Source organism: Coregonus clupeaformis, chromosome 36 (genome assembly GCF_020615455.1).
Source record: "Coregonus clupeaformis isolate EN_2021a chromosome 36, ASM2061545v1, whole genome shotgun sequence".
NCBI lineage: Eukaryota > Metazoa > Chordata > Actinopteri > Salmoniformes > Salmonidae > Coregonus > Coregonus clupeaformis.
The window spans coordinates 34,442,052-34,467,051 of record NC_059227.1 but is presented as its reverse complement, the minus strand read 5'-3'; the positions used below and the strand labels follow the sequence as shown (position 1 = coordinate 34,467,051).

The following is a 25,000-nucleotide window of genomic DNA, read 5'->3' as shown; positions in this document are numbered from 1 at the left end:
CTAAATGGCAAGTTTTAAAGTGGGAACACATGCTGTTTCTTTTGTTAGGCATGCATAGCTTAGCCAATTAGCCCATTTAACTTTTCAGAATCGCCCATCATAATGACATTAAGTCTTCTACTCTTAGGATGAAAACTTTGAGCTTGAATGACCAGACATACACAGGTTTTCTGAATTTACAGATCAGAAAATGATCTTGGGTTGAGTTGAAGCCATATCCATTTTACTACACTACCACATGTTACAACCAAGCCATGACATTTGATGGAAACGTTACCTTTCAGTTGCCTGTAGGGGGGAACCCCAATCTAATGGCAGCACAAAATCTGAGAAAACACATCGATCACCTGATCTGTATTGGATGTTCCAGATGAGCCAGCTGCAGTTAGTCTATTGGAGATCGTTGGAGTTGGCATTGAGGCAATGCTCGGGTTTAATCTCTGACCTCAATAAGGGCCTAAACCATTAGGGAGGACGTTCCGCTGATAGCAGGCAGGGCCAGGCAGACAGGAAATCCAGCGGGTGGTCCTGTGGTGGTCTGATAGGCGACACCTGCACTGGATTTGATATTCATTTCACACATTAAAGCTGGAATCCTTAATGGTGAAACTGCCACATCCGTTTGCGTTATTACAACAACAAAGTTACTGCAAACAAGAAACCGTTTTTTCCCCCTTGGTCATCATTGCACTGCAAAAAATGTTTTTGCCCTGATACGTGACGCTCCCCACCTCTGCCTGGTCAACAAAACAATAACAATGGCCGTGGGGCGGACAGTGTTGCCGTTTCCCCCTACTACAGAGTCCATCTTTAAAGGGGAAATTCAAAGGGACATTAAAGCGGAATGGCAAGTTAGGAATTTGTCATATTTTTGCCACAATTGTATCATGAATAACCTTTAGAGCAGAATTGCTACTACACTGATGATTTTTTGTCATAACGTAGAAATAATACCCATTTCATCTCTATAATCTAGCACATTTTCCACCCAGAAACATTTTATTTCATTACTATTTTAAAAAGCATTTAACGGGAAACCCTCTCCATTTCCCTTTTTTTTGTTGCCAAATTCATTGCATCCAGTCAACGTTTCACATGACACTGCAAATCACAAGCAAATCTATGTCCTAATCAAAAGGTGCAGCATAGGTCTCAAAAAAGCATAAACATTAATATTCTATGTACCGAAAACAGTTCCCTTTCACTTACTGAGAGCTTGGTAGGCTGCTCAACTAACCTATTTAATCTATGGCATAGCCTTAGGGATAGCGCCAGCAATATTCACAAACGCTACCCAATGATAGAAAAAGATATACCAAGAAGCATGTGCTTTTTACAACATTTACATGTGATAATGTGCCAGTCAATGAATATATGAATATAGCCAAAACCATTGCAATCATGCAGGAATGATTAACTCATAGATCCCAAATCACACTTGAGGTACTGCATTGATATTGGCATTGGTACTCTCACAAAGTCAGTCATTCTGCAACAAGTATTCAGTGGGGAACATTTCAGCTAACTGTGGTCGCTGGTAAAATGTACAGTGCAATAATAGAAAACCATTAAAAAAAGCATGAAACCAATAGCTCGCAAGTTCCATGTGCAATATCTTGTCTATTCGCTCTATTCAATCTGTAAAACTGAAGCATTACAGATTCCGCGATAGAAATGTAAAGGTAATTTCCGATTGAGCCGACATATGCAGCGTTTACCGAGAATGTAGTCTCCGCTAAAGCGGGAGCATTGGCATTTGTACTGACCTCTTATTTCTGACTTCCCCTGGTATGAAATCATGGACTTGTATTAACTTAGGTCTCTATTCAACCCGCATCGTTCAGCTTTACAGCGTGATTTACATTTTTTAATCAATATTCCCTTTTTTTTAATGACTTAAACAAAATCGTTTAATCTGAGCAATTGTATTAGTATAAAATAATATAATTCCCCCCCCCAAAATTGCATACAATATAGCTCACTATTTGTATTATTTATTTTATAGTGGTTTTTGCTCATCTTTATAAAGGGTGCCAATAATTTCAGTCGTGAATATCTACCAATGACCACAGTATGGCACTCTCTATCAAACGATGTTATGCTTCACCTTTAGGTGATTTATAAAATGTCTGCCACCATTGACACACACATTTAACTGATGCTGCAGCATGACATGAAGAAGGCTATTCCAAGATCATATCAACATGTCACCTGAAATGTACTACCAGGAGTGAACAACACGGTTTTAAAGAGTGTCTTGTACAGTAATCTGAGAAATGTGTTGTCTTCGTGTCACACACACACAAATGGTGTGGTTAGGGGTATGGTGAAGTTATGTCAGACCCCCCCCCCCACCACCACCACCACACACACACACACACACACTTTCAGCATGTTGCGACATCATCATGTCAGGTCAGTCAGTTAGGTCTCCTCCTGCACCCTTCCCTCATCCAGCAGTCTCGCCCTCTCTGCCGGGTTGCCCTCCTCTTCCTCCACCATGCTGGCGCAGCACGGAATCCTCGCCAGCAGAGGGCGATGAAGTCCATTATACAGCGCTGCACCCACCAACAACACAATGAAACCCAACACCTGTAACCCATGGAACTGCTCCCAGCCCAGAGCCAGACTGACCACCCAGATCACCACGGTGCGCAGACTGTCCAGCACCATGCGCGTGGTGGCGCTGATTTCCTTGGTGACGGAGATGCCGGCGAAGTTGAAGAAGGCGATAGACACTGTGTTGCCGAGCAACGCCAGGACGATCATGGGGTTGTTGCCGATCTGGCAGAAGGCGTCCAGCGCGTCCTCGAGGACGTGGCGGGGGTTGTTGCTGAAGCTCCCCACCGGGACATAGAAGAAAGGGATGAGGAGGAGCGAGAGGATGAAGAAGCCAAAGAACCCTGGAAAGAAGAAGAAGAAGGGTGGAAATGAACGGAGGCAGGGTGAATTACTAACGCTCTACAAACATTCCGTCCTTGATACGGCGCTAAAGGTGACAACACAGACATTATGATTATTTCCACAGAAACAAAAAAGAGAAATGTCAAATAGGTCACTAAGTACTGCCTACACATGTACAAATCTAATTGCTATGCTTGCATATCTTCAGACTGTAAGCTTCACTCTCAAAGCTGTACAAACACCACTGCAACATTCTGTATATAGAGTTATACATTAACCCAATGTATACACCCATAAATGTATACGTTCACTGTACCTTCAGTGCCCACTGCCCGTAAAGGATGAACGTCGTGCTTGTAGACAAACTTCTCCTCCAGAACCATCTGGACAGCAGCAATGACCTGGGCCATGATGATCAGAAGGTCACCTGGGGGTAAGAAGAGATGGGTAAGGCCTTTAAAATGGTAGTTCCTCATTGGACATTTGTTATGGCAAGATGTTGCTGCTGAGAGAAAACCAGTCAATTGAGAAGCAAAATGTAAATAATAAAAAGTCAATATTGACTCCAACTCAGTCATGGGCCTTGTTTGAATTGAAGACAATTCAAATATATCCTTCCTTCCCATTTTCCTTGGGGTAATCACTGATTAGACAAGACTGGACTGCTGAAATCAATGCTTTGGAAAGGTTATTTATTTTTTAGGGGTAGATCAGCTTTAATATTGCAGATCGATTGTGGCTTCTATCAACGTAATTGTCTGCATCATTTCCAATCCCCCATATACACACACACACACACATACATATATATATATATATATACTGTATATAGTGAGGGAAAAAAGTATTTGATCCCCTGCTGATTTTGTACGTTTGCCCACTGACAAAGAAATGATCGGTCTATAATTTTAATGGTAGGTTTATTTGAACAGTGAGAGACAGAATAACAACAAAAAAATCCAGAAAAACGCATGTCAAAAACATTATAAATTGATTTGCATTTTAATTAGGGAAATAAGTATTTGACCCCTCTGCAAAACATGACTTAGTCCTTGGTGGCAAAACCCTTGTTGGCAATCACAGAGGTCAGACGTTTCTTGTAGTTGGCCACCAGGTTTGCACACATCTCAGGAGGGATTTGTTCCACTGCCCTTTGCAGATCTTCTCCAAGTCATTAAGGTTTCAAGGCTGACGTTTGGCAACTCGAACCTTCAGCTCCCTCTACAGATTCTCTATGGGATTAAGGTCTGGAGACTGGCTAGGCCACTCCAGGACCTTAATGTGCTTCTTCTTGAGCCACTCCTTTGTTGCCTTGGCCGTGTGTTTTGGGTCATTGTCATGCTGGAATACCCATCCACGACCCATTTTCAATGCCCTGGCTGAGGGAAGGAGGTTCTCATCCAAGACTTGACGGTACATGGCCCCGTCCATCGTCCCTTTGATGCGGTGAAGTTGTCCTGTCCCCTTAGCAGAAAAACCCCCAAAGCATAATGTTTCCACCTCCATGTTTGACGGTGGGGATGGTGTTCTGAGGGTCATAGGCAGCATTCCTCCTCCTCCAAACACGGCGAGTTGAGTTGATGCCAAAGAGCTCGATTTTGGTCTCATCTGACCACAACACGTTCACCCAGTTCTCCTCTGAATCATTCAGATGTTCATTGGCAAACTTCAGACGGCCCTGTATATGTGCTTTCTTGAGCAGGGGGACCTTGCGGGCGCTGCAGGATTTCAGTCCTTCACGGCGTAGTGTGTTACCAATTGTTTTCTTTCTGACTATGGTCCCAGCTGCCTTGAGATCATTGACAAGATCCTCCCGTGTAGTTCTGGGCTGATTCCTCACCGTTCTCATGATCATTGCAACTCCACGAAGTGAGATCTTGCATGGAGCCCCAGGCCGAGGGAGATTGACAGTTCTTTTGTGTTTCTTCCATTTGCGAATAATCGCACCAACTGTTGTCACCTTCTCACCAAGCTGCTTGGCGATGGTCTTGTAGCCCATTCCAACCTTGTGTAGGTCTACAATCCTGTCCCTGACATCCTTGGAGAGCTCTTTGGTCTTGGCCATGGTGGAGAGTTTGGAATCTGATTGATTGCTTCTGTGGACAGGTGTCTTTTATACAGGTAACAAACTGAGATTAGGAGCACTCCCTTTAAGAGTGTGCTCCTAATCTCAGCTCGTTACCTGTATAAAAGACACCTGGGAGCAAGAAATCTTTCTGATTGAGAGGGAACACTTAAACAACACAATGTAACTCCAAGTCTGATTGAGAGGGAACACTTAAACAACACAATGTAACTCCAAGTCAATCACACTTCTGTGAAATCAAACTGTCCACTTAGGAAGCAACATTGATTGACAATACATTTCACATGCTGTTGTGCAAATGGAATAGACAACAGGTGGAAATTATAGGCAATTAGCAAGACACCCCCAATAAAGGACTGGTTTTGCAGGTGGTGACCACAGACCACTTCTCAGTTCCTATGCTTCCTGGCTGATGTTTTGGTCACTTTTGAATGCTGGCGGTGCTTTCACTCTAGTGGTAGCATGAGACGGAGTCTACAACCCACACAAGTGGCTCAGGTAGTGCAGCTCATCCAGGATGGCACATCAATGCGAACTGTGGCAAGAAGGTTTGCTGTGTCTGTCAGCGTAGTGTCCAGAGCATGGAGGCGCTAACAGGAGACAGGCCAGTACATCAGGAGACGTGGAGGAGGCCGTAGGAGGGCAACAACCCAGCAGCAGGACTGCTACCTCCGCCTTTGTGCAAGGAGGAGCAGGAGGAGCACTGCCAGAGCCCTGCAAAATGACCTCCAGCAGGGCACAAATGTGCATGTGTCTGCTCAAACGGTCAGAAACAGACTCCATGAGGGCCCGACGTCCACAGGTGGGGGTTGTGCTTACAGCCCAACACCGTGCAGGACGTTTGGCATTTGCCAGAGAACACCAAGATTGGCAAATACGTCACTGTGCTCTTCACAGATGAAAGCAGGTTCACACTGAGCACATGTGACAGACGTGACAGAGTCTGGAGACGCCGTGGAGAACGTTCTGCTGCCTGCAACATCCTCCAGCATGACCGGTTTGGCGGTGGGTCAGTCATGGTGTGGGGTGGCATTTCTTTGGGGAGCCGCACAGCCCTCCATGTGCTCGCCAGAGGTAGCTTGACTGCCATTAGGTACCGAGATGAGATCCTCAGACCCCTTGTGAGACCATATGCTGGTGTGGTTGGCCCTGGGTTCCTCCTAATGCAAGACAATGCTAGACCTCATGTGGCTGGAGTGTGTCAGCAGTTCCTGCAAGAGGAAGGCATTGATGCTATGGACTGGCCCGTCCGTTCCCCAGACCTGAATCCAATTGAGCACATCTGGGACATCATGTCTCGCTCCATCCACCAACGCCACGTTGCACCAGACTGTCCAGGAGTTGGCGGATGCTTTAGTCCAGGTCTGGGAGGAGATCCCTCAGGAGACCATCCGCCACCTCATCAGGAGCATGCCCAGGCGTTGTAGGGAGGTCATACAGGCACGTGGAGGCCACACACACTACTGAGCCTCATTTTGACTTGTTTTAAGGACATTACATCAAAGTTGGATCAGCCTGTAGTGTGGTTTTCCACTTTAATTTTGAGGGTGACTCCAAATCCAGACCTCCATGGGTTTCCATGGGTTGATAAATTTGATTTCCATTGATAATTTGTGTGATTTTGTTGTCAGCACATTCAACTATGTAAAGAAAAAAGTATTTCATAAGATTATTTCATTCATTCAGATCTAGGATGTGTTATTTTAGTGTTCCCTTTATTTTTTTGAGCAGTGTACTTATTTCCCTCATTAAAATGCAAATCAATTTCTAACATTTTTGACATGCGTTTTTCTGGATTTTTGTTGTTGTTATTCTGTCTCTCACTGTTCAAATAAACCTACCATTAAAATTATAGACTGATCATTTCTTTTTCAGTGGGCAAACGTACAAAATCAGCAGGGGATCAAATACTTTTTCCCTCACTATATACACTGCTCAAAAAAATAAAGGGGTTCAGGTCTGGAGATTGGGCTGGTCATGACAGGGTCTTGATCTGGTGGTCCTCCATCCACACCTTGATTGACCTGGCTGTGTGGCATGGCGCATTGTCCTGCTGGAAAAACCAATCCTCAGAGTTGGGAAACAATGTCAGAGCAAAAGGAAGCAAGTTTTCTTCCAGGACAACCTTGTACGTGGCTTGATTCATGCGTCCTTCACAAAGACAAATCTGCCCAATTCCAGCCTTGCTGAAGCACCCCCAGATCATCACCGATCCTCCACCAAATTTCACAGTGGGTGCGAGACACTGTGGCTTGTAGGCCTCTCCAGGTCTCTGTCTAACCATTAGATGACCAGGTGTTGGGCAAAGCTGAAAATTGGACTCATCAGAGAAGATGACCCTACTCCAGTCCTCTATGGTCCAATCCTTAAGTATTTTGCAAACCTCAGCCTGGCTCTTCTTTGCTTCTAATTGATGAAGGGCTTTTTTCTAGCTTTGCACAACTTCAGCCCTGCCCCTAGGAGCCTGTTTCAAACCGTCCTCGCCGTGCACTTCAACCCAGCTGCCGTTTGCCATTCTTTTTGTAGGTCACTTGATGTCATCCTACGGTTGTTGAGGGACATTTGAATGAGTTGGCAGTCATCCCGGTCAGTAGAGTCGTTTTCGCCCTCTGCCGGTCTGTAGCTTTGTTGTCCCCAATGTCTGCTACTTGACCTTGTTCTTAAGAACCACTGTCTTTGACATTTTAAGGATGGAAGCAACCTGACGCTCACTATATCCCTCTGCCAGTAAAGCCAGAATTGAACCCTTCTTTTCCTCACTCAAAACGTTCCTTTTCAACTCCTTTGGCATGGTCAATAGTTATTTTTTGATTAATATTATTTTTGAGGTACTATTAGCACTGTTTTTGCCATCCAGCTGGTCCTATTGCAAGAGGATAGTGATGACCACAGCAGTGTTATACTTTTCCTCGTTAAATAAGATTTGGGTCATGTGATGACCTAATCAGTACCTAATTCAGTAGAATGAGGTGTGCCTGTGTTGGAATTCATACATGTAGAGATGCTGATTTAAGAAAGATTTGCAGTGGTCTCTTAATTTTTTTATACATACATACATACATACATACATACATACATACATACATACATACATACATACATACATACATACATACATACATACATACATACATACATACATACATACATACATACATACATACATACATACATACATACATACATACATACATACATACATACATACATACATACATACATACATACATACATACATACATACATACATACATACATACATACATACATACATACATACATACATACATACATACATACATACATACATACATACATACATACATACATACATACATACATACATACATACATACATACATACATACATACATACATACATACATACATACATACATACATACATACATACATACATACATACATACATACATACATACATACATACATACATATACATACATACATACATACATACATACATACATACATACATACATACATACATACATACATACATACATACATACATACATACATACATACATACATACATACATACATACATACATACATACATACATACATACATACATACATACATACATACATACATACATACATACATACATACATACATACATACATACATACATACATACATACATACATACATACATACATACATATACATACATACATACATACATACATACATACATACATACATACATACATACATACATACATACATACATACATACATACATACATACATACATACATACATACATACATACATACATACATACATACATACATACATACATACATACATACATACATACATACATACATACATACATACATACATACATACATACATACATACATACATACATACATACATACATACATACATACATACATACATACATACATACATACATACATACATACATACATACATACATACATACATACATACATACATACATACATACATACATACATACATACATACATACATTTTTTTTCTCTCCAGAAAATGACATTGTAGGATTTTTAATGAATTTATTTGCAAATGATGGTGGAAAATAAGTATTTGGTCACCTACAAACAAGCAAGATTTCTGGTCCTCACAGACCTGTAACTTCTTCTTTAAGAGGCTCCTCTGTCCTCCACTCGTTACCTGTATTAATGGCACCTGTTTGAACTTGTTATCAGTATAAAAGACACCTGTCCACAACCTCAAACAGTCACACTCCAAACTCCACTATGGCCAAGACCAAAGAGCTGTCAAAGGACACCAGAAACAAAATTGTAGACCTGCACCAGGCTGGGAAGACTGAATCTGCAATAGGTAACCAGCTTGGTTTGAAGAAATCAACTGTGGGAGCAATTATTAGGAAATGGAAGACATACAAGACCACTGATAATCTCCTCGATCTGGGCCTCCACGCAAGATCTTACCCCGTGGGGTCAAAATGATCACAAGAACGGTGAGCAAAAATCCCAGAACCACACGGGGGACCTAGTGAATGACCTGCAGAGAGCTGGGACCAAAGTAACAAAGCCTACCATCAGTAACACACTACGCCGCCAGGGACTCAAATCCTGCAGTGCCAGACGTGTCCCCCTGCTTAAGCCAGTACATGTCCAGGCCCGTCTGAAGTTTGCTAGAGTGCATTTGGATGATCCAGAAGAGGATTGGGAGAATGTCATATGGTCAGATGAAACCAAAATATAACTTTTTGGTAAAAACTCAACTCGTCGTGTTTGGAGGACAAAGAATGCTGAGTTGCATCCAAAGAACACCATACCTACTGTGAAGCATGGGGGGTGAAACATCATGCTTTGGGGCTGTTTTTCTGCAAAGGGACCAGGACGACTGATCCGTGTAAAGGAAAGAATGAATGGGGCCATGTATCGTGAGATTTTGAGTGAAAACCTCCCTTCCATCAGCAAGGGCATTGAAGATGAAACGTGGCTGGGTCTTTCAGCATGACAATGATCCCAAACACACCGCCCGGGCAACGAAGGAGTGGCTTCGTAAGAAGCATTTCAAGGTCCTGGAGTGGCCTAGCCAGTCTCCAGATCTCAACCCCATAGAAAATCTTTGGAGGGGAGTTGAAAGTCTGTGTTGCCCAGCGACAGCCCCAAAACATCACTGCTCTAGAGGAGATCTGCATGGAGGAATGGGCCAAAATACCAGCAACAGTGTGTGAAAACCTTGTGAAGACTTACAGAAAACGTTTGACCTGTGTCATTGCCAACAAAGGGTATATAACAAAGTATTGAGAAACTTTTGTTATTGACCAAATACTTATTTTCCACCATAATTTGCAAATAAATTCATTAAATATCCTACAATGTGATTTTCTGGAAAAAATGCTCATTTTGTCTGTCATAGTTGACGTGTACCTATGATGAAAATTACAGGCCTCTCTCATCTTTTTAAGTGGGAGAACTTGCACAATTGGTGGCTGACTAAATACTTTTTTCCCCCACTGTATATATATATATATATATATATATACACACACACACACAGTTGAAGTCTGAAGTTTACATACACTTAGGTTGGAGTCATTAAAACTCATTTTTCAACCCCTCCACAAATGTCTTGTTAAACTATAGTTTTGGCAAGTCGGTTAGGACATCTACTTTGTGCATGACACAAGTAATTTTTCCAACAATTGTTTACAGACAGATTATTTCACTGTATCACAATTCCAGTGGGTCAGAAGTTTACATACACTAAGTTGACTGTGCCTTTAAACAGCTTGGAAAGTTCCAGAAAATGATATCATGGCTTTAGAAGCTTCTGATAGGCTAATTGACATCATTTGAGTCAATTGGAGGTGTACCTGTGGATGTATTTCAAGGCCTACCTTCAAACTCAGTGCCTCTTTGCTTGACATCATGGGAAAATCAAAAGAAATCAGCCAAGACCTCAGAAAATAATTGTCAGACCAAACACCTGAAGGTACCACGTTCATCTGTACAAACAATAGTACGCCAGTATAAACACCATGGGACCACGCAGCCGTCATAACGCTCAGGAAGGAGACGCGTTCTGTCTCCTAGAGATGAACGTACTCTGGTGCGAAAAGTGCAAATCAATCACAGAACAACAGCAAAGGACCTTGTGAAGATGCTGGAGGAAACAGGTACAAAATCATCTATATCCACAGTAAAACAAGTCCTATATCGACATAACCTCTGTATCTCAGTTGGTAGAGCATGGCGCTTGCAACGCCAGGGTTGTGGGTTAGTTTCCCATGGGGGGCAGTATGAAAATAATGTATGCACTCACTAACTGTAAGTCGCTCTGGATAAGAGCGTCTGCTAAAATGACTAAAATGTAAATAACCTGAAAGGACGCTCAGCAAGGAAGAAGCCACTGCTCCAAAACCGTCATAAAAAAGCCAGACTACGGTTTGCAACTGCAAAGATCGTACTTTTTGGAGAAATGTCCTATGGTCAGATGAAACAAAAATAGAACTGTTTGGCCATAATGACCATCGTTATGTTTGGATGAAAAAGGGGAAGGCTTCCAAGCCGAAGTACACCATCACAACCGTGAAGCACGGGGGTGGCAGCATCATGCTGTGGGGTGCTTTGCTGCAGGAGGGACTGGTGCACTTCACAAAATAGATGGCATCATGAGGAAGGAAAATTATGTGGATATTGTGATGTCACGAGAGGCTGTGTCCTGGAGGGACGTTACATCCCCCTGAGGTGGCTGCAAACCCAGACAGCTATGGCTCCATCTGCTGGTATGGTCGGGAACTCCAACCCTCTATGGCCAATCTTCCCACGCAGCTGAAACCAATCAGGAGCTGATGAGCTGAAGGTTTGTTGAAGGAAGAGACACGGTCTCAAAGCTGGGCTCTCTGGAGGACAAGAGTGCTGCACGTCCACTTCCATGAGGAATATAAGGATTTGGAGATACTTACCTTTGGGAAATACTCACCTTTGGATATATGCACCTGTGGAAATACGTGTGGGACATTTGGAAGGACGTTTTTGCTGGGTTGGCCACTAGCTGCAACGTCGAATACAGTAAGACTGGGGAAAAGTTATTTGAGCGAGGAGAGTTATGATTTTGGATGTGGAAGAGACATCCCTGAACTGTTAACCCTTAAAGAGCCACAAGAGAACAGAATTTTGTTATATTTTCGTTAATTTCCCAAGACCTATAATAAAATCCTTGTTTTGTTTGAACCTTGTCTCCTTGCACTACTTGAGCAATCCCGCTGAAAGCTGTGTAGCCTCTCGTGACATCACAGATGGTGGAGAATACGGGCACGCTCAAGCGTTAATAGTGCATGTCAGAGGAGGATACCGAAGGTTTGATCACCCAGTTTTCCAAGTTGGCCGTGAGGCTCCCCGCCGACTGAAATGGAGGACATATTGAAAGCCCTTGTTGCTGGCCAGCAAGCCCAGATGCAAGCAAACGTGGCTCTCTTGGAGGAGCAAAGAAAGCCAACCTTCTGAAGGCAGAGGAGTTGCAGTTGCAGAGACAGAGGGTGGTCCAAAATACCCGCCCAATAAAGGCAAGTGACTTTATATCTAAGATGGGAGCTACCGATGACATTGAGGCATACCTGCATGCATTTGAGGCCACGGCCACTAGGGAAGCCTGGCCCAAGCAACAGTGGGTTGGTCTGTTAGCCCCCTTTCTAACCGGGGAATCGCTGAATGCTGTCCGGGACCTGGGCCCTGACCAGGTTACTGACTATGATGCCCTGAAGTCTGAGATCCTCAGCAGATATGGACTCACAAAGTTTGGTATGGCCCAGCGCTTTCACAGTTGGACCTTCCAACCAGACCAACCTCCTCGGGCGCAGATGCATGAACTTGTCCGAATCGCAAGGAAATGGCTGGATCCGCAGAGGAATACAGCAGCGGCGGTGGTGGAGGCCGTTGTGGTGGATCGTTACCTACGCGCCTGCCTTATGAGGCAAAACGGTTCATCAGTCAACAGGCCTTGACCACGGCTGATCTGACCGTGGAAGCTGTGGAAAAGTACCAGGCCACAGCGGAGATGCTGAATGCTTCCCGAAAAGACCCCAGGAGGGCGGCCCCACCACAAATGGGAAGAACCCGTCCAAAGGACCCCAAGGTCTCGAACCCAGCCACGTCAGGACTTATCCCGGCTCCAGGGGGAGCCAGAAACCAGGCGGGTCCAAGAAGAGTACACCAGGAGGGGGAAACTCGACAGTGTTACGGTGTGGGGAGATGGGACATATCTCCTGGCAGTGTGGGAAACCAGCCGATGAACCTATGCCCACTGCGGAGTCCTCCAGCTCAGCACCCACACACCGTTTTGCCTCGCTCTTGGGAGTCGTAGATGGCGGCCCAGATCGACCCCCCACCTGCCCGGTAACTGTGAATCACCATGATGTGGAGGCCTTACTGGATTCTGGTAGCCGGGCCACCCTGGTGCGTAAGGATTTGGTGGGCCCAACGTGTCTGACCCCGGGGAAAGTCCTCCCAGTTTCCTGTGTCCATGGGGACACCAGAGAATACCCCATTACTGAACTTACAATGACCAGCACACGGGGAACCATACACACGACGGCGGGGGTGGTTGATTCCCTCCCCGTCCCTGTCCTAATTGGACGAGACTGCCCAGCCTTTTACCCACTCTGGAGAGAGTCTCAGGAGAGGATAACCCGAGTACCTCGGAAACGGAGAGGCAAGACTCATCCTGGGAAGGCTCCGGTGCAATCCTCCGAATTACTCACTCCCGCCCGGGCTCTGATAGGGATGGCAGGTGCCCAGACCGACACAGAGACGGAGCTACAGAATCTGGACAAAGAACTGTCTGGTCTGAAGGGGACCGCTGAGAGGTATCGTTTGTTAAAGCAACAGTTAGACATGAAGACAGAAGAGTTAGATATCCTCCAGGCTAAACTCCAACAGAGCTCCTTCCCTAAGCAACAGGGGAGCTGGAGAGGCTGCGCAGGACCATCGAGGAGTGTGAGGAGACCCTGCGCAGTAGTAAGGAGGTCCAGAAGAAGGCAGAGGAGAAGTACAAGGTGTTGGAGAACAAGATGAAGAATGGGAGGCAGAGAGAGAGAAGGAACTGAAAGCTGCTCAACAGAAGCTAAACTCTGCTAAAACCAAGGCTGATGCGTTCAGTAAGAAACTCAAGGAGAGACAACAGGAGGCTGAGTCCCTGGTCCTAGAGGTGGAGGAGTTGAAGAGAGAGCAGGCTGGCAAGCACCACGGCAATGCGGACGCCCTCTCCGGCGTGATGCCTTCTTCGCTGCCTTTACCCGACGAGGACGTCGGTCCCGAGGAGGGGGATGTGTGATGTCACGAGAGGCTGTGTCCTGGAGGGACGTTACATCCCCTGAGGTGGCTGCAAACCCAGACAGCTATGGCTCCATCTGCTGGTATGGTCGGGAACTCCAACCCTCTATGGCCAATCTTCCCACGCAGCTGAAACCAATCAGGAGCTGATGAGCTGAAGGTTTGTTGAAGGGAAGAGACACGGTCTCAAAGCTGGGCTCTCTGGAGGACAAGAGTGCTGCACGTCCACTTCCATGAGGAATATAAGGATTTGGAGATACTTACCTTTGGGAAATACTCACCTTTGGATATATGCACCTGTGGAAATACGTGTGGGACATTTGGAAGGACGTTTTGCTGGGTTGGCCACTAGCTGCAACGTCGAATACAGTAAGACTGGGGAAAAGTTATTTGAGCGAGGGAGAGTTATGATTTTGGATGTGGAAGAGACATCCCTGAACTGTTAACCCTTAAAGAGCCACAAGAGAACAGAATTTTGTTATATTTTCGTTAATTTCCCAAGACCTATAATAAAATCCTTGTTTTGTTTGAACCTTGTCTCCTTGCACTACTTGAGCAATCCCGCTGAAAGCTGTGTAGCCTCTCGTGACATCACAATATATTGAAGCAACATCTCAAGACATCAGTCAGGAAGTTAAAGCTTGGTCGCAAATGGGTCTTCCAAATGGACAATGACCCCAAGCATACTTCCAAAGTTGTGGCAAAATGGCTTAAGGACAACAAAGTCAAGGTATTGGAGTGGCCATCACAAAGCCCTGACCTCAATCATATAGAAAATTGTGTGGGCAGAACTGAAAAAGTGTGTGAGAGCAAGGAGGCCTACAAAGCTGACTCAGTTACACCAGCTCTGTCAGGAGGAATGGGCCAAAATTCACCCAACTTATTGTGGGAAGCTTGTGGAAGGCTACCCGAAACGTTTGACCCAAGTTAAACAATTTAAAGGCAATGCTACCAAATACTAATTGAGTGTATGTACACTTCTGACCCAGTGGGAATGTGATGAAAGAAATAAAAGCTGAAATAAATCACTCTACTATTATTCGGACATTTCACATTCTTAAAATAAAGTGGTGATCCTAACTGACCTAAGACAAGGAATTTTTCCTAGGATTAAAAGTCAGGAATTGTGAAAAATGTATTTGGCTAAGGTGTATGTAAACTTCCGACTTCAACTGTATATCACCAGTCAAATATTTTGACACACCTACTCATTCAAGGGTTTTTCTTTATTTTTTACATTGTAGAATAATAGTGAAGACATCAAACCTATGAAATAACACATATGGAATCATGAAGTATCCAAAAAAGTGTTAAACAAATCAAATATATTGTATATTTCAGATTCTTCAAATAGCCACCCTTTGCCTTGATGACAGCTTTGCACACTCTTGGCATTCTCTCAACCAGCCTCATGAGGTAGTCACCTGGAATGCATTTCAATTAACAGGTGTGCCTTCTTAAAAGTTAATTTGTGGAATTTCTTTCCTTCTTAATGCATTTGAGCCAATCAGTTGTGTTGTGACAAGGTAAAGGGGTATACAGAAGATAGCCCTATTTGGTAAAAGACCATGTCCATATTATGGCAAGAACAGCTCAAATAAGCAAAGAGAAACGACTGTCCACCATTACTTTAAGACATGAAGGTCAGTCAATACGGAACATTTCAAGAACTTTGAAAGTTTCTTCAAGTGCAGTCGAAAAACCATCAAGCGCTATGATGAAACTGGCTCTCATGAGGACCGCCACAGGAATGGAAGACCCAGGGTTACCTCTGCTGCAGAGGATAAGTTCATTAGAGTTACCAGCCTCAGAAAGGACACCAATAAGAAGAAGAGACCTGCTTGGGCCAAGAAACACGAGCAATGGACGTTAGACTGTTGGAAATGTGTCCTTTGGTCTGGGAGTCCAAATTGGATATTATTTTGGTTACTACATGATTACATATGTGTTATTTCATAGTTTTGATGTCTTCACTATTATTCTACAGTGTTGAAAATAGTAAAAATAAAGAAAAAACCCTGAATGAGTTGGTGTGTCCAAACTTTTGACTGGTACTGTACATATATATTTTTTTGTAAATATATATATTATTTTTTTCCCCCTAACCCTAACACCCCTCCCCTAAATGGAGTAAACTAATGGACAACAATACTTAGGCTTCCACTTACAGCTTTGGAAAGCTTGCGTTCACATATACAATCACAAGTTAGATCTGTGATTAATTCAAGTATGGAAGGAGGGAAAGATTATTTTCTATCAGAACCCTACCTTTGCCACTAAGTGCCAACCCACCATTCTCTCTCCCTTACCAGTGATGACCTCGCTGAGTTTGTGTGAGTCGTCCTTGTTTCCGCTCATGAAGTCGGCCAGGCCCACCACTACCAGGCCCAGAATCGTGATGAAGATGCCCGTCCACTGACTGGCCACCAGGCGGCGCCCCAGGAAGGCCACCGACAGCAGGCCTGTGAAGACGATCACCGCCCCACGCAGCATCTGGAAGCTGGAGGCACTCGTCATGTTCAGGGCTGGGGAGAGAGGATAGAGTCAGAGAGGGTAACAGACAGACCTTGGTTCAAATAGGATTTGGTTTATTTATTGTTTCATGAGCCTGCCTGGAGTGGCAGATGGGCGGGGTTTGCACTTTTTGAACTATTCAATTGGTTCAACTGGCAATTAATTTCAGGCAAAAGAAAGCAAATACTAACTGATCACAGGTCTGCAGACAGTCAGCACAAACTTTCACTATGATGACCCAGAAAGGGAGACTTCTCGGTTATTGTGTTACAGTTCCTTAAAACAAATGGGAGATACTTCACAGGAACATACATTGGAATACAATTTAAAATTGTGCCTCTGACCATAATATTTTATAGATCATTTAGACTTTCTTGCAGTTCTTGAAGAATACCCTTTTTGGTGTAAATTGTCAAATTATGAAAATATTATCTAAAGTGCGAGGGAATTAAATGGTGGCTCAAGCAGCGAGTGACACATTCCCAGAAAACTCTGGAACCCTCTGCAACACAAAATGAAGATAAATATCCAGGATGTTGGGGTCACATACCGACATACATGATGGAGGTAGCGGTCATGTCACAGAGGGCAGGGGGGAGGAAGAGGAGGGGGTTGAAGCTCTGGCCCGTGTTCATCTTGGGCTCTGGTCTTCGTCTGTCATGACAAAGCAGCATGTGGAAGACGGCCAGACAACTGAGCTCCCCCAGGAACATCCCTACGGCCTAGAGAGAGAGAGAGAGAGAGAGAGAGAGAGAGAGAGAAGAGAGAGACAGAGAGAGAGAGAGATATGGGAGAGACAGAGAGAGGGGACAGACAGAGGGAGAGAGACACAGTGGAGACAGAAGAGAATGTCAGCACTCAGGAACCTTCCCATCAACACTGTTGATAAAGATCAAGTAATTAACTTAGGTCTTAGCTTATATAGTTATGTTCTGTGTTTTTTATGAGGAGAAGGGAGACTGTACCTGTACAAATGGGTGGGAGAATGTGTGTTCAGGGGAGTCTTTGCAACCCTTTGCGGAGAACATGTCAGCCCATCTGGGGGAGAACAAGAGAACGTTTATTAAGTTTGTTCAAGAATCTCACACTAACAGATGAGTCAGAAACCAATCTGTTCAAGAGCTCTGCATTGCTATGCAGGGCTATGATAAATGTGTCCTTTCAAATACTTGCGCTTGATTGATTGAGCTTGCCTTGCGCAATGGAACCAACAATATAGTCCCAAAAGTGCAAACCACACCCATCTGGCACTTCAGGCATACTCAATCAAACGCTCAAAGGGGTTAATGAGTGACTTAGTCGTCTGTGTCTAGCTACCTGAGCACCTGCTGACTTTTATAGTCCAATAGGCCTGATCAGTAGAAGCATGACCAGCATGTGAGTACTCCTTGCTGATTGAATATAGACTTAGGGATGTGGTCACAGCGCCTCACAAAAGGATGATGCGGCCTTTTCCTCACAGTAGCAGTTTAAGCTCCATATCACAACTATGCCTAATTGAGCAACTGGTTGATTGACTGAATTTAGCTCTTGATCTGTGGAAATGTTACGTTCACACATTGCGAAGTCCGATAACATATACAGTTGGTTAAATCAACTCGAAGGGCTACTGACATCTACGTTTTTAATCAACACAAGAGGCAACTGTTCTCAGCTCAAGATAACATTCTCCTCAGTGAAGCACAGACAATGAAGGGTTTGGTTTCAGGTGACTGTTCTGGAAAGAAGCCCAAAGAAAGTGGATGAAATGTGATCTCTCTATTTGCTACATTGTATCATTGCACTGAGCAAGAGCAACCATCTATTTATACAGTATTCCAGAACAGTTGTGATTTGAGACATACTGATGGGACTTTTGCCAGACTAGACCACATACCATATTGATAAAGTGCCATTTGCACATGACATAAAAGAGCACAACTACGACCTATAGGCCCAGTCCATATTCCATGTTGCATGACAGCAAAAGAGAAGTTGAGACGCCAGGCCTTAGCTTAGAGAAGTCTGCATCTTTTGTGGCACAAAGCAAACGTGATTTGCAGAGTCAGCAGTGTCCTCGCGCTTCATGACATGACAAGACATGAATGAATCAACAGTGACGCAAGAGCACGTGAGAGGTTTCCCTCCCTGTGTCTGGCACTTGTCTAATGTCTAGCAATTTCACAATTTCAAATGTAGTCATACATTGCATTTAGGCTACACCTAAGCTAAGCAAGTAGGCATACATACAGCTTCTAATTCTCAACCATGGTTGTTTGTTTAAAAAGTCATTGTTTACAGACAGATTTGCTCGTTGCTGGACAAAGCAATTTAAACAGGTAGTTAGGCCTACAAGGCCGGCATCATGGAAATCTAGCTTTTCCCCCAAAGTATGATACAATGTCAAGTAGCCTCGCCTAATTTAGCCTACTGTAAAATATACAAATAGATTGAGGCACAATAACTCAGTTCACGAGTATTTAACAGTGCAATAAACATGAGAAACATTGTAGCCCAAATCTTGATGTCTGGGACAGTGGTCACCAACCTTTTCTGAGTCAAGATCACTGAGTCAAAATGCAAGCCGAGATCTACCACTCAGATTATTTATTTTTTAAACTTGACTTTAAAAACGTAAGCCTATGCAACATTAACCAATTAAAAACCGTCTCATAACAATGAGGTTTGTGCAGGAGGCTATAGGCTCAATACATTATCAAGTGACCTTACTGTTACAGAACTGTTTTTAATTGGTTAATGTTGCATAGGCTTACGTCTAAAAATAAAAAAATGGCCTAAACTTGAATTGCCCTGCCAATGTTGTTCTTCTCATACCATTTTGAAATTAGATTTCAAAACTGTAGGTATATGATCACATTGGTAATATATAATTTGTTGTATTACTTGTGAGGCACAGCTGAGTGAGCATAATAAATCGTTTTTGTTTTTTTGTTTTACTGGACTGATGGCCTGCATCTGATGGTCAGTCTGAGGGGAGCGAGGAAGCAGCGGTGAGGCTGCCTCTCACCAGACTCCTCGCTCTCTACCTGCACTGAGAAAAGGTGACAGTCTTCCAGCTGATGGCGACACTTAAGTCGCCCTGCATTATTTCTGCCTCATGCACCAATTCATGTTGTTACTCCTTTGACCAGAAAAAGTGAAATACTCCTCGATATTAACAAACACACAAGCCGCAAATAATAACAACGCAAGATTATCTAAACACTTTGTTATACTCATTCATTACAGCTGCAGTGCTGGTAACGCGCATTTTATGGCTTGTAAAACTGTTGAACAAAGTCTTGACAGTTCTGATTAACAACTTAAACATGAACTTACTCATAAACAGCAGCACTTTGCTGTATTCTTCGAATCTTTCACTAGTCATGGTTTTAAAGTTTTGAAATCTCATATTATCAACTTTGCTGTGCGTTTGAGGTTTGTTTTTACAGTCTATGGCGCGAGGAAACTGCGCAGACAGTGATCTGAGCTATCGGATTGGCCAGCGGTAGACCTATAAGTGCACTTGATTTGCTCTCTGGGCCTGCCGGGTAAGCAGAGTTCTATCTTCAGACACATTAAATGGTTCAAAATGGGAACACTTTGCCTTCCCGGCGCTAGGGCTGCTGAATCACGTGCACCTACCGCCAACATCGCGAAACGAATAAAACAATTAGGGACCCAAGGCTTTATCGTTGGGTTTTTTACATAAATGTTTGGTGATCTACTCTGAATGGCTTGGCGATCGATCGCGACCAGTCGATGACCACTGGTCTATGACATAAGCCATTGTAAAGACCGTGAAATCAATTGACACCATGAATGAAGCGTTCACTTACTTTGCTGATAGCGTGTTGATAGAGCCGGTTGTGAGCATAAGACCCGCAAGAAAGAGTTGATACTTCGTCCAAGCCATGTTGGACGTGCCCGGAGTGAAAATACAACTACTAGATACTTTGTTTCAAACGCTGCAATATATTGAACAGCGACTTGTGTGTCTCTCTCGCTGCCTACAGAAATGAAATCACATGACTTCAAGTGTGTCAGCTGACCGAGTGCGCACAAGCAGTGAAAGGAAAGTTTCCTGTTGTGGTTTTGTCAAAGTCCGGCGGGCTGCGCCTTCTTGTCATTCACTCTGAAGGACTACTTTTTTGTTCCCGAAAAACGACCTTTAGACACATTATAAGATTATAATGTATTAAGATCAGGGAACAGTTTGGATTCATATGGGGATATCAGTCTAGTAGTGGTTATTAAACTGAGGACCCCTAGGGGCCCTGGCAAGAGGCATCATGCCCATAGGGGGCGCAATGGCACGTGGCCCCTCAGATTTATCCTGTAAAAAAAAAACATACATTACCAGTCAAAAGTTTGGACACACCTACTCATTCAAGGGTTTTTCTTAATTTGTTTCTATTTTTTACATTGTAGAATAATAGTGAAGACATCAAAACTATGAAACAACACATATGGAATCAGGTATACAAAAAAGTGTTAAACAAATCCAAATATATTTTATATTTGAGGTTCTTCAAATAGCCACCCTTTGCCTTGATGACAGCCTTGCACACTCTTGGCATTCTCTCAACCAGCTTCACCTGGAATGCTTTTCCAACAGTCTTGAAGGAGTTCCCACATATACTGTGCACTTGTTGGCTGCTTTTCCTTCACTCTGCGGTCCGACTCATCCCAAACCATCTCAACTGGGTTGAGGTCAGGGAATTGTGGAGGCCAGGTCATCTGATGCAGCACTCCATCACTCTCCTTCTTGGTCAAATAGCCCTTACACAGCCTGGAGGTGTGTTGGGTCATTGTCCTGTTGAAAAACAAATGAAAGTCCCACTAAGCCCAAACCAGATGGGATGGCGTATCGCTGTAGAATGCTGTGGTAGCCATGCTGGTTAAGTGTGCCTTGAATTCTAAATAAATCACCTTGAATTCTAAATAAATCACAGACAGTGTCACCAGCAAAGCACCCCCACACGATAACACCTCCTCCTCCATGCTTTTCGGTGGGAAATACACATGCGGAGATCATCCGTTCACCCACACCACGTCTCACAAAGACACAGTGGTTGGAACCAAAAATGTCAAATTTGGACTCCAGACCAAAGGACACATTTCCACCCGTCTAATTACATTTACATTTTAGTCATTTAGCAGACGCTCTTATCCAGAGCGACTTACAGTTAGTGAATTCATATTTTCTTTATACTGCCCCCCCGTGGGAATCGAACCCACAACCCTGGCGTTGCAAACGCCATGCTCTATCAACTGAGCTACATCCCTGCCGGCCATTCCCTCCCCTACCCTGGACAACGCTGGGCCAATTGTGTGCCGCCCATGAGTCTCCCGGTCACGGCCGGCTGCAACAGAGCCTGGATTCGAACCAGGATCTCTAGTAGCACAATTAGCACTGCGATGCAGTGCCTTAGACCACTGCGCTATTCAGGAGCACTGGAGCATTGCTCGTGTTTCTTGGCCCAAGCAGGTCTCTTCTTCTTATTGGTGTCCTTTAGTAGTGGTTTCTTTGCAACAATTCGACCATGAAGGCCATGAAAAAAAAAAAAAAAAAAATTATGCACTCACTAACTGTAAATTGCTCTGGATAAGAGCGTCTACTAAATGACAAAAAAATAATAATTAACATGTAAATTCACACAGTCCCCTCTGAACAGTTGATGTTGAGATGTGTCTGTCACTTGAACTCTGTGAAGCATTTATTTGGGCTGCAATTTCTGAGGCAGGTAACGCTAACGAACTTATCCTCTGCAGCAGAGGTAACTCTGGGTCTTCCATTCCTGTGGTGGTCCTCATGAGAGCCAATTTCATAATAGTGCTTGATGGTTGTTGCGACTGCACTTGAAGAAACTTTCAAAGTTCTTGAAATGTTCCGTATTGACTGATCTTCATGTCTTAAAGTAATGATGGACTGTCGTTTCTCTTTGCTTATTTGAGCTGTTCTTGCCATAATATGGACTTGGTCCAAATAGGGCTATCTTCTGTATAACCCCCTACCTTGTCACAACACAACTGATTGGCTCAAACGCATTAAGAAGGAAAGAAATTCCACAAATTAACTTTTAACAAGGCACACCTTTTAATTTAAATGCATTCCAGGTGACTACCTCATGAAGCTGGTTGAGAGAATGCCAAGAGTGTGCAAAGCTGTCATCAAGGCAAAAGGTGGCTATTTGAAGAATCTCAAATATAAAATATATTTTGATTTGTTTAACACTTCTCTGGTTACTACATGATTCCATATGTTATTTCATAGTTTTGATGTCTTCACTATTATTCTACAATGTAGAAAATAGTAAAAATAAAGAAAAACCCTGGAATGAGTAGGTGTGTCCAAACTTTTGACTGGTACTGTAGATATATATATATATAGAAAGAGAGAGATAATTTTATTTATTTGTTTTTTCTCTGTAATTCTACTAGCCACTTAGCAATTTTATGAAGTTGGCTCTAGTTAGCCCAGATAGGTTCCCAATCTCCTAAACTCATAACTAGCTACCAATAAGCAATTTTAGGCTGTCAATCAAGTTAGAGTAGCTAGCTTGTCTAACTATCTTAGCTGGCATGCCTGCTGGCAAGGTTGGTAGACTTTAGAAAAGCAAGGAAAAACTAAATGTACTGAATAAGATTCACATTCCTTTAAATCTTTTACCCAGATTTGAGCAGAGATGCAGAGAAGCATATCTAGTTTCTTTAAAAAATAAAAAACACCAGTCAGGAGGATACTGACAGCTTAAGAGGTATGCTTAGATATGCAGAAAAAAAGAACATAGTTTTTACATAGAATTAAAGGGAAATTTCACCGCTGCTCTATTTCACTATAAATATATGTTCATTAATATGTTATTAACATATCCTATATGTCATACAAATGTGAGAGTTTCTGCATCTCACCAGTAGGAACGGGCCAGCTACATGTCCTTGTTGTAAGCAAATCACAATAACCAGAATTCATAGCGATTTCAGGACTTGGAGGACCGCCCTGTGGAGGTGTATCCAATTGATGTGAGAAATTGCAAAATGTCTGTGTATGTAGCCAGCACTTTCAGCCAAAGGATTTCGAAACGGAATTGAAGTCTCAACTCATGGGGTTGCCATGTTGTCAAACGTAGAAAAATGATGCTATTCCATCGATTTACCCCTTCACTTCAAAGAGGAAGGCATCCGATCAGCTAACATAAGCGCAGCAGAAAAGAAGTCAAGCTGAAGTGACGTGGCTAACATTACCTAGCTAGCTAACTAGCGAACTACATTTGTTTATCTAAACCAAAATCTAGCTAGTTAGCTTTCATAATACGCTGGCTAGACCTTCCAAAGCATATCAGTGTAAGCCAGCTGCTATCTGGCAATGTGATTTGTAACTTTGCAAGCTAATGTACTACTGCAGAAGCTAACGTAACGTAATGTGTTCTGTTTAGAGTCCGATCCATTCAACATCTGCAGAGGCATTAACATCAAGCTAAGCATTAGGAGCTAGTGTAAGTCACCTTCTAAAATCGTACAAAAATTGACTAAATCTTTCCATTATTCCGTGATGCGCAAATAAATATACTGGAGCTAGGCATAAACATGCTGCAGGTCTTGTTGTCATAGTTGGTGGGTTTACAAGTAGGCTACAACTTCTTCTGTAGTTTTCTTTGTATTATGGAGGCTTAGTTGATTGTTCATGCAAGGCTTGAAGTCTAAATTGGAGAAAATGAGGTATTAGTAAGGAGGGGATGGTGTGGGTGACTGACTGGTGTTGGTTGGGGGGTGGGTATTGTGTGTAAAGGTTAGTATGCATGATCTATTGACATGAATGGGTGGGTGGATATAGTACCTTGTTTGAGTGTGTATTGATGGGGACAAAGTAGTAAAATGTTGGCTAATCACTGACTACTGTGTGTCCTACAGAGGTTACTCCTGCTGCTGCTGATGACAATGACCTTGACGCCAACTTTAGTAGTACAGAGCCTGTAGACTCATTGGATGAAAGCTTTCAGCCTGGAATAAGCTCAAGCTCAACATCATCTGACTTTGAAACAAGCCAGGACAGCCAAAGTTATTTATGAAATCACAATACCCTCTTGAGAAAACAACATCACCAATACACTAAACTGTCTACAAGTCAAGCCCCCCTCAAACTTTTCACATCTTTGCAAACAGCCCATCTCAAATCAAATCAAATCA

The 25,000-nt window shown here is 43.3% G+C and overlaps 1 protein-coding gene across 1 annotated transcript; it reads right to left on the bottom strand.

Annotated features, from left to right (window-relative positions):
* Window positions 1–966: 966 nt before the first annotated feature.
* On the bottom strand, window positions 967–20,845 carry LOC121552748 (solute carrier family 35 member F6-like). The gene is made up of 6 exons (XM_041865775.2): window positions 20,650–20,845; window positions 17,797–17,869; window positions 17,382–17,553; window positions 16,627–16,842; window positions 3,221–3,331; window positions 967–2,903 (listed from the first exon to the last, which is right to left on the bottom strand). Exons 1-6 carry the CDS (start codon window positions 20,724–20,726, stop codon window positions 2,425–2,427), a joined length of 1,128 nt encoding a protein of 375 aa, XP_041721709.2. The 5' UTR covers window positions 20,727–20,845; the 3' UTR covers window positions 967–2,424.
* Window positions 20,846–25,000: the final 4,155 nt, after the last annotated feature.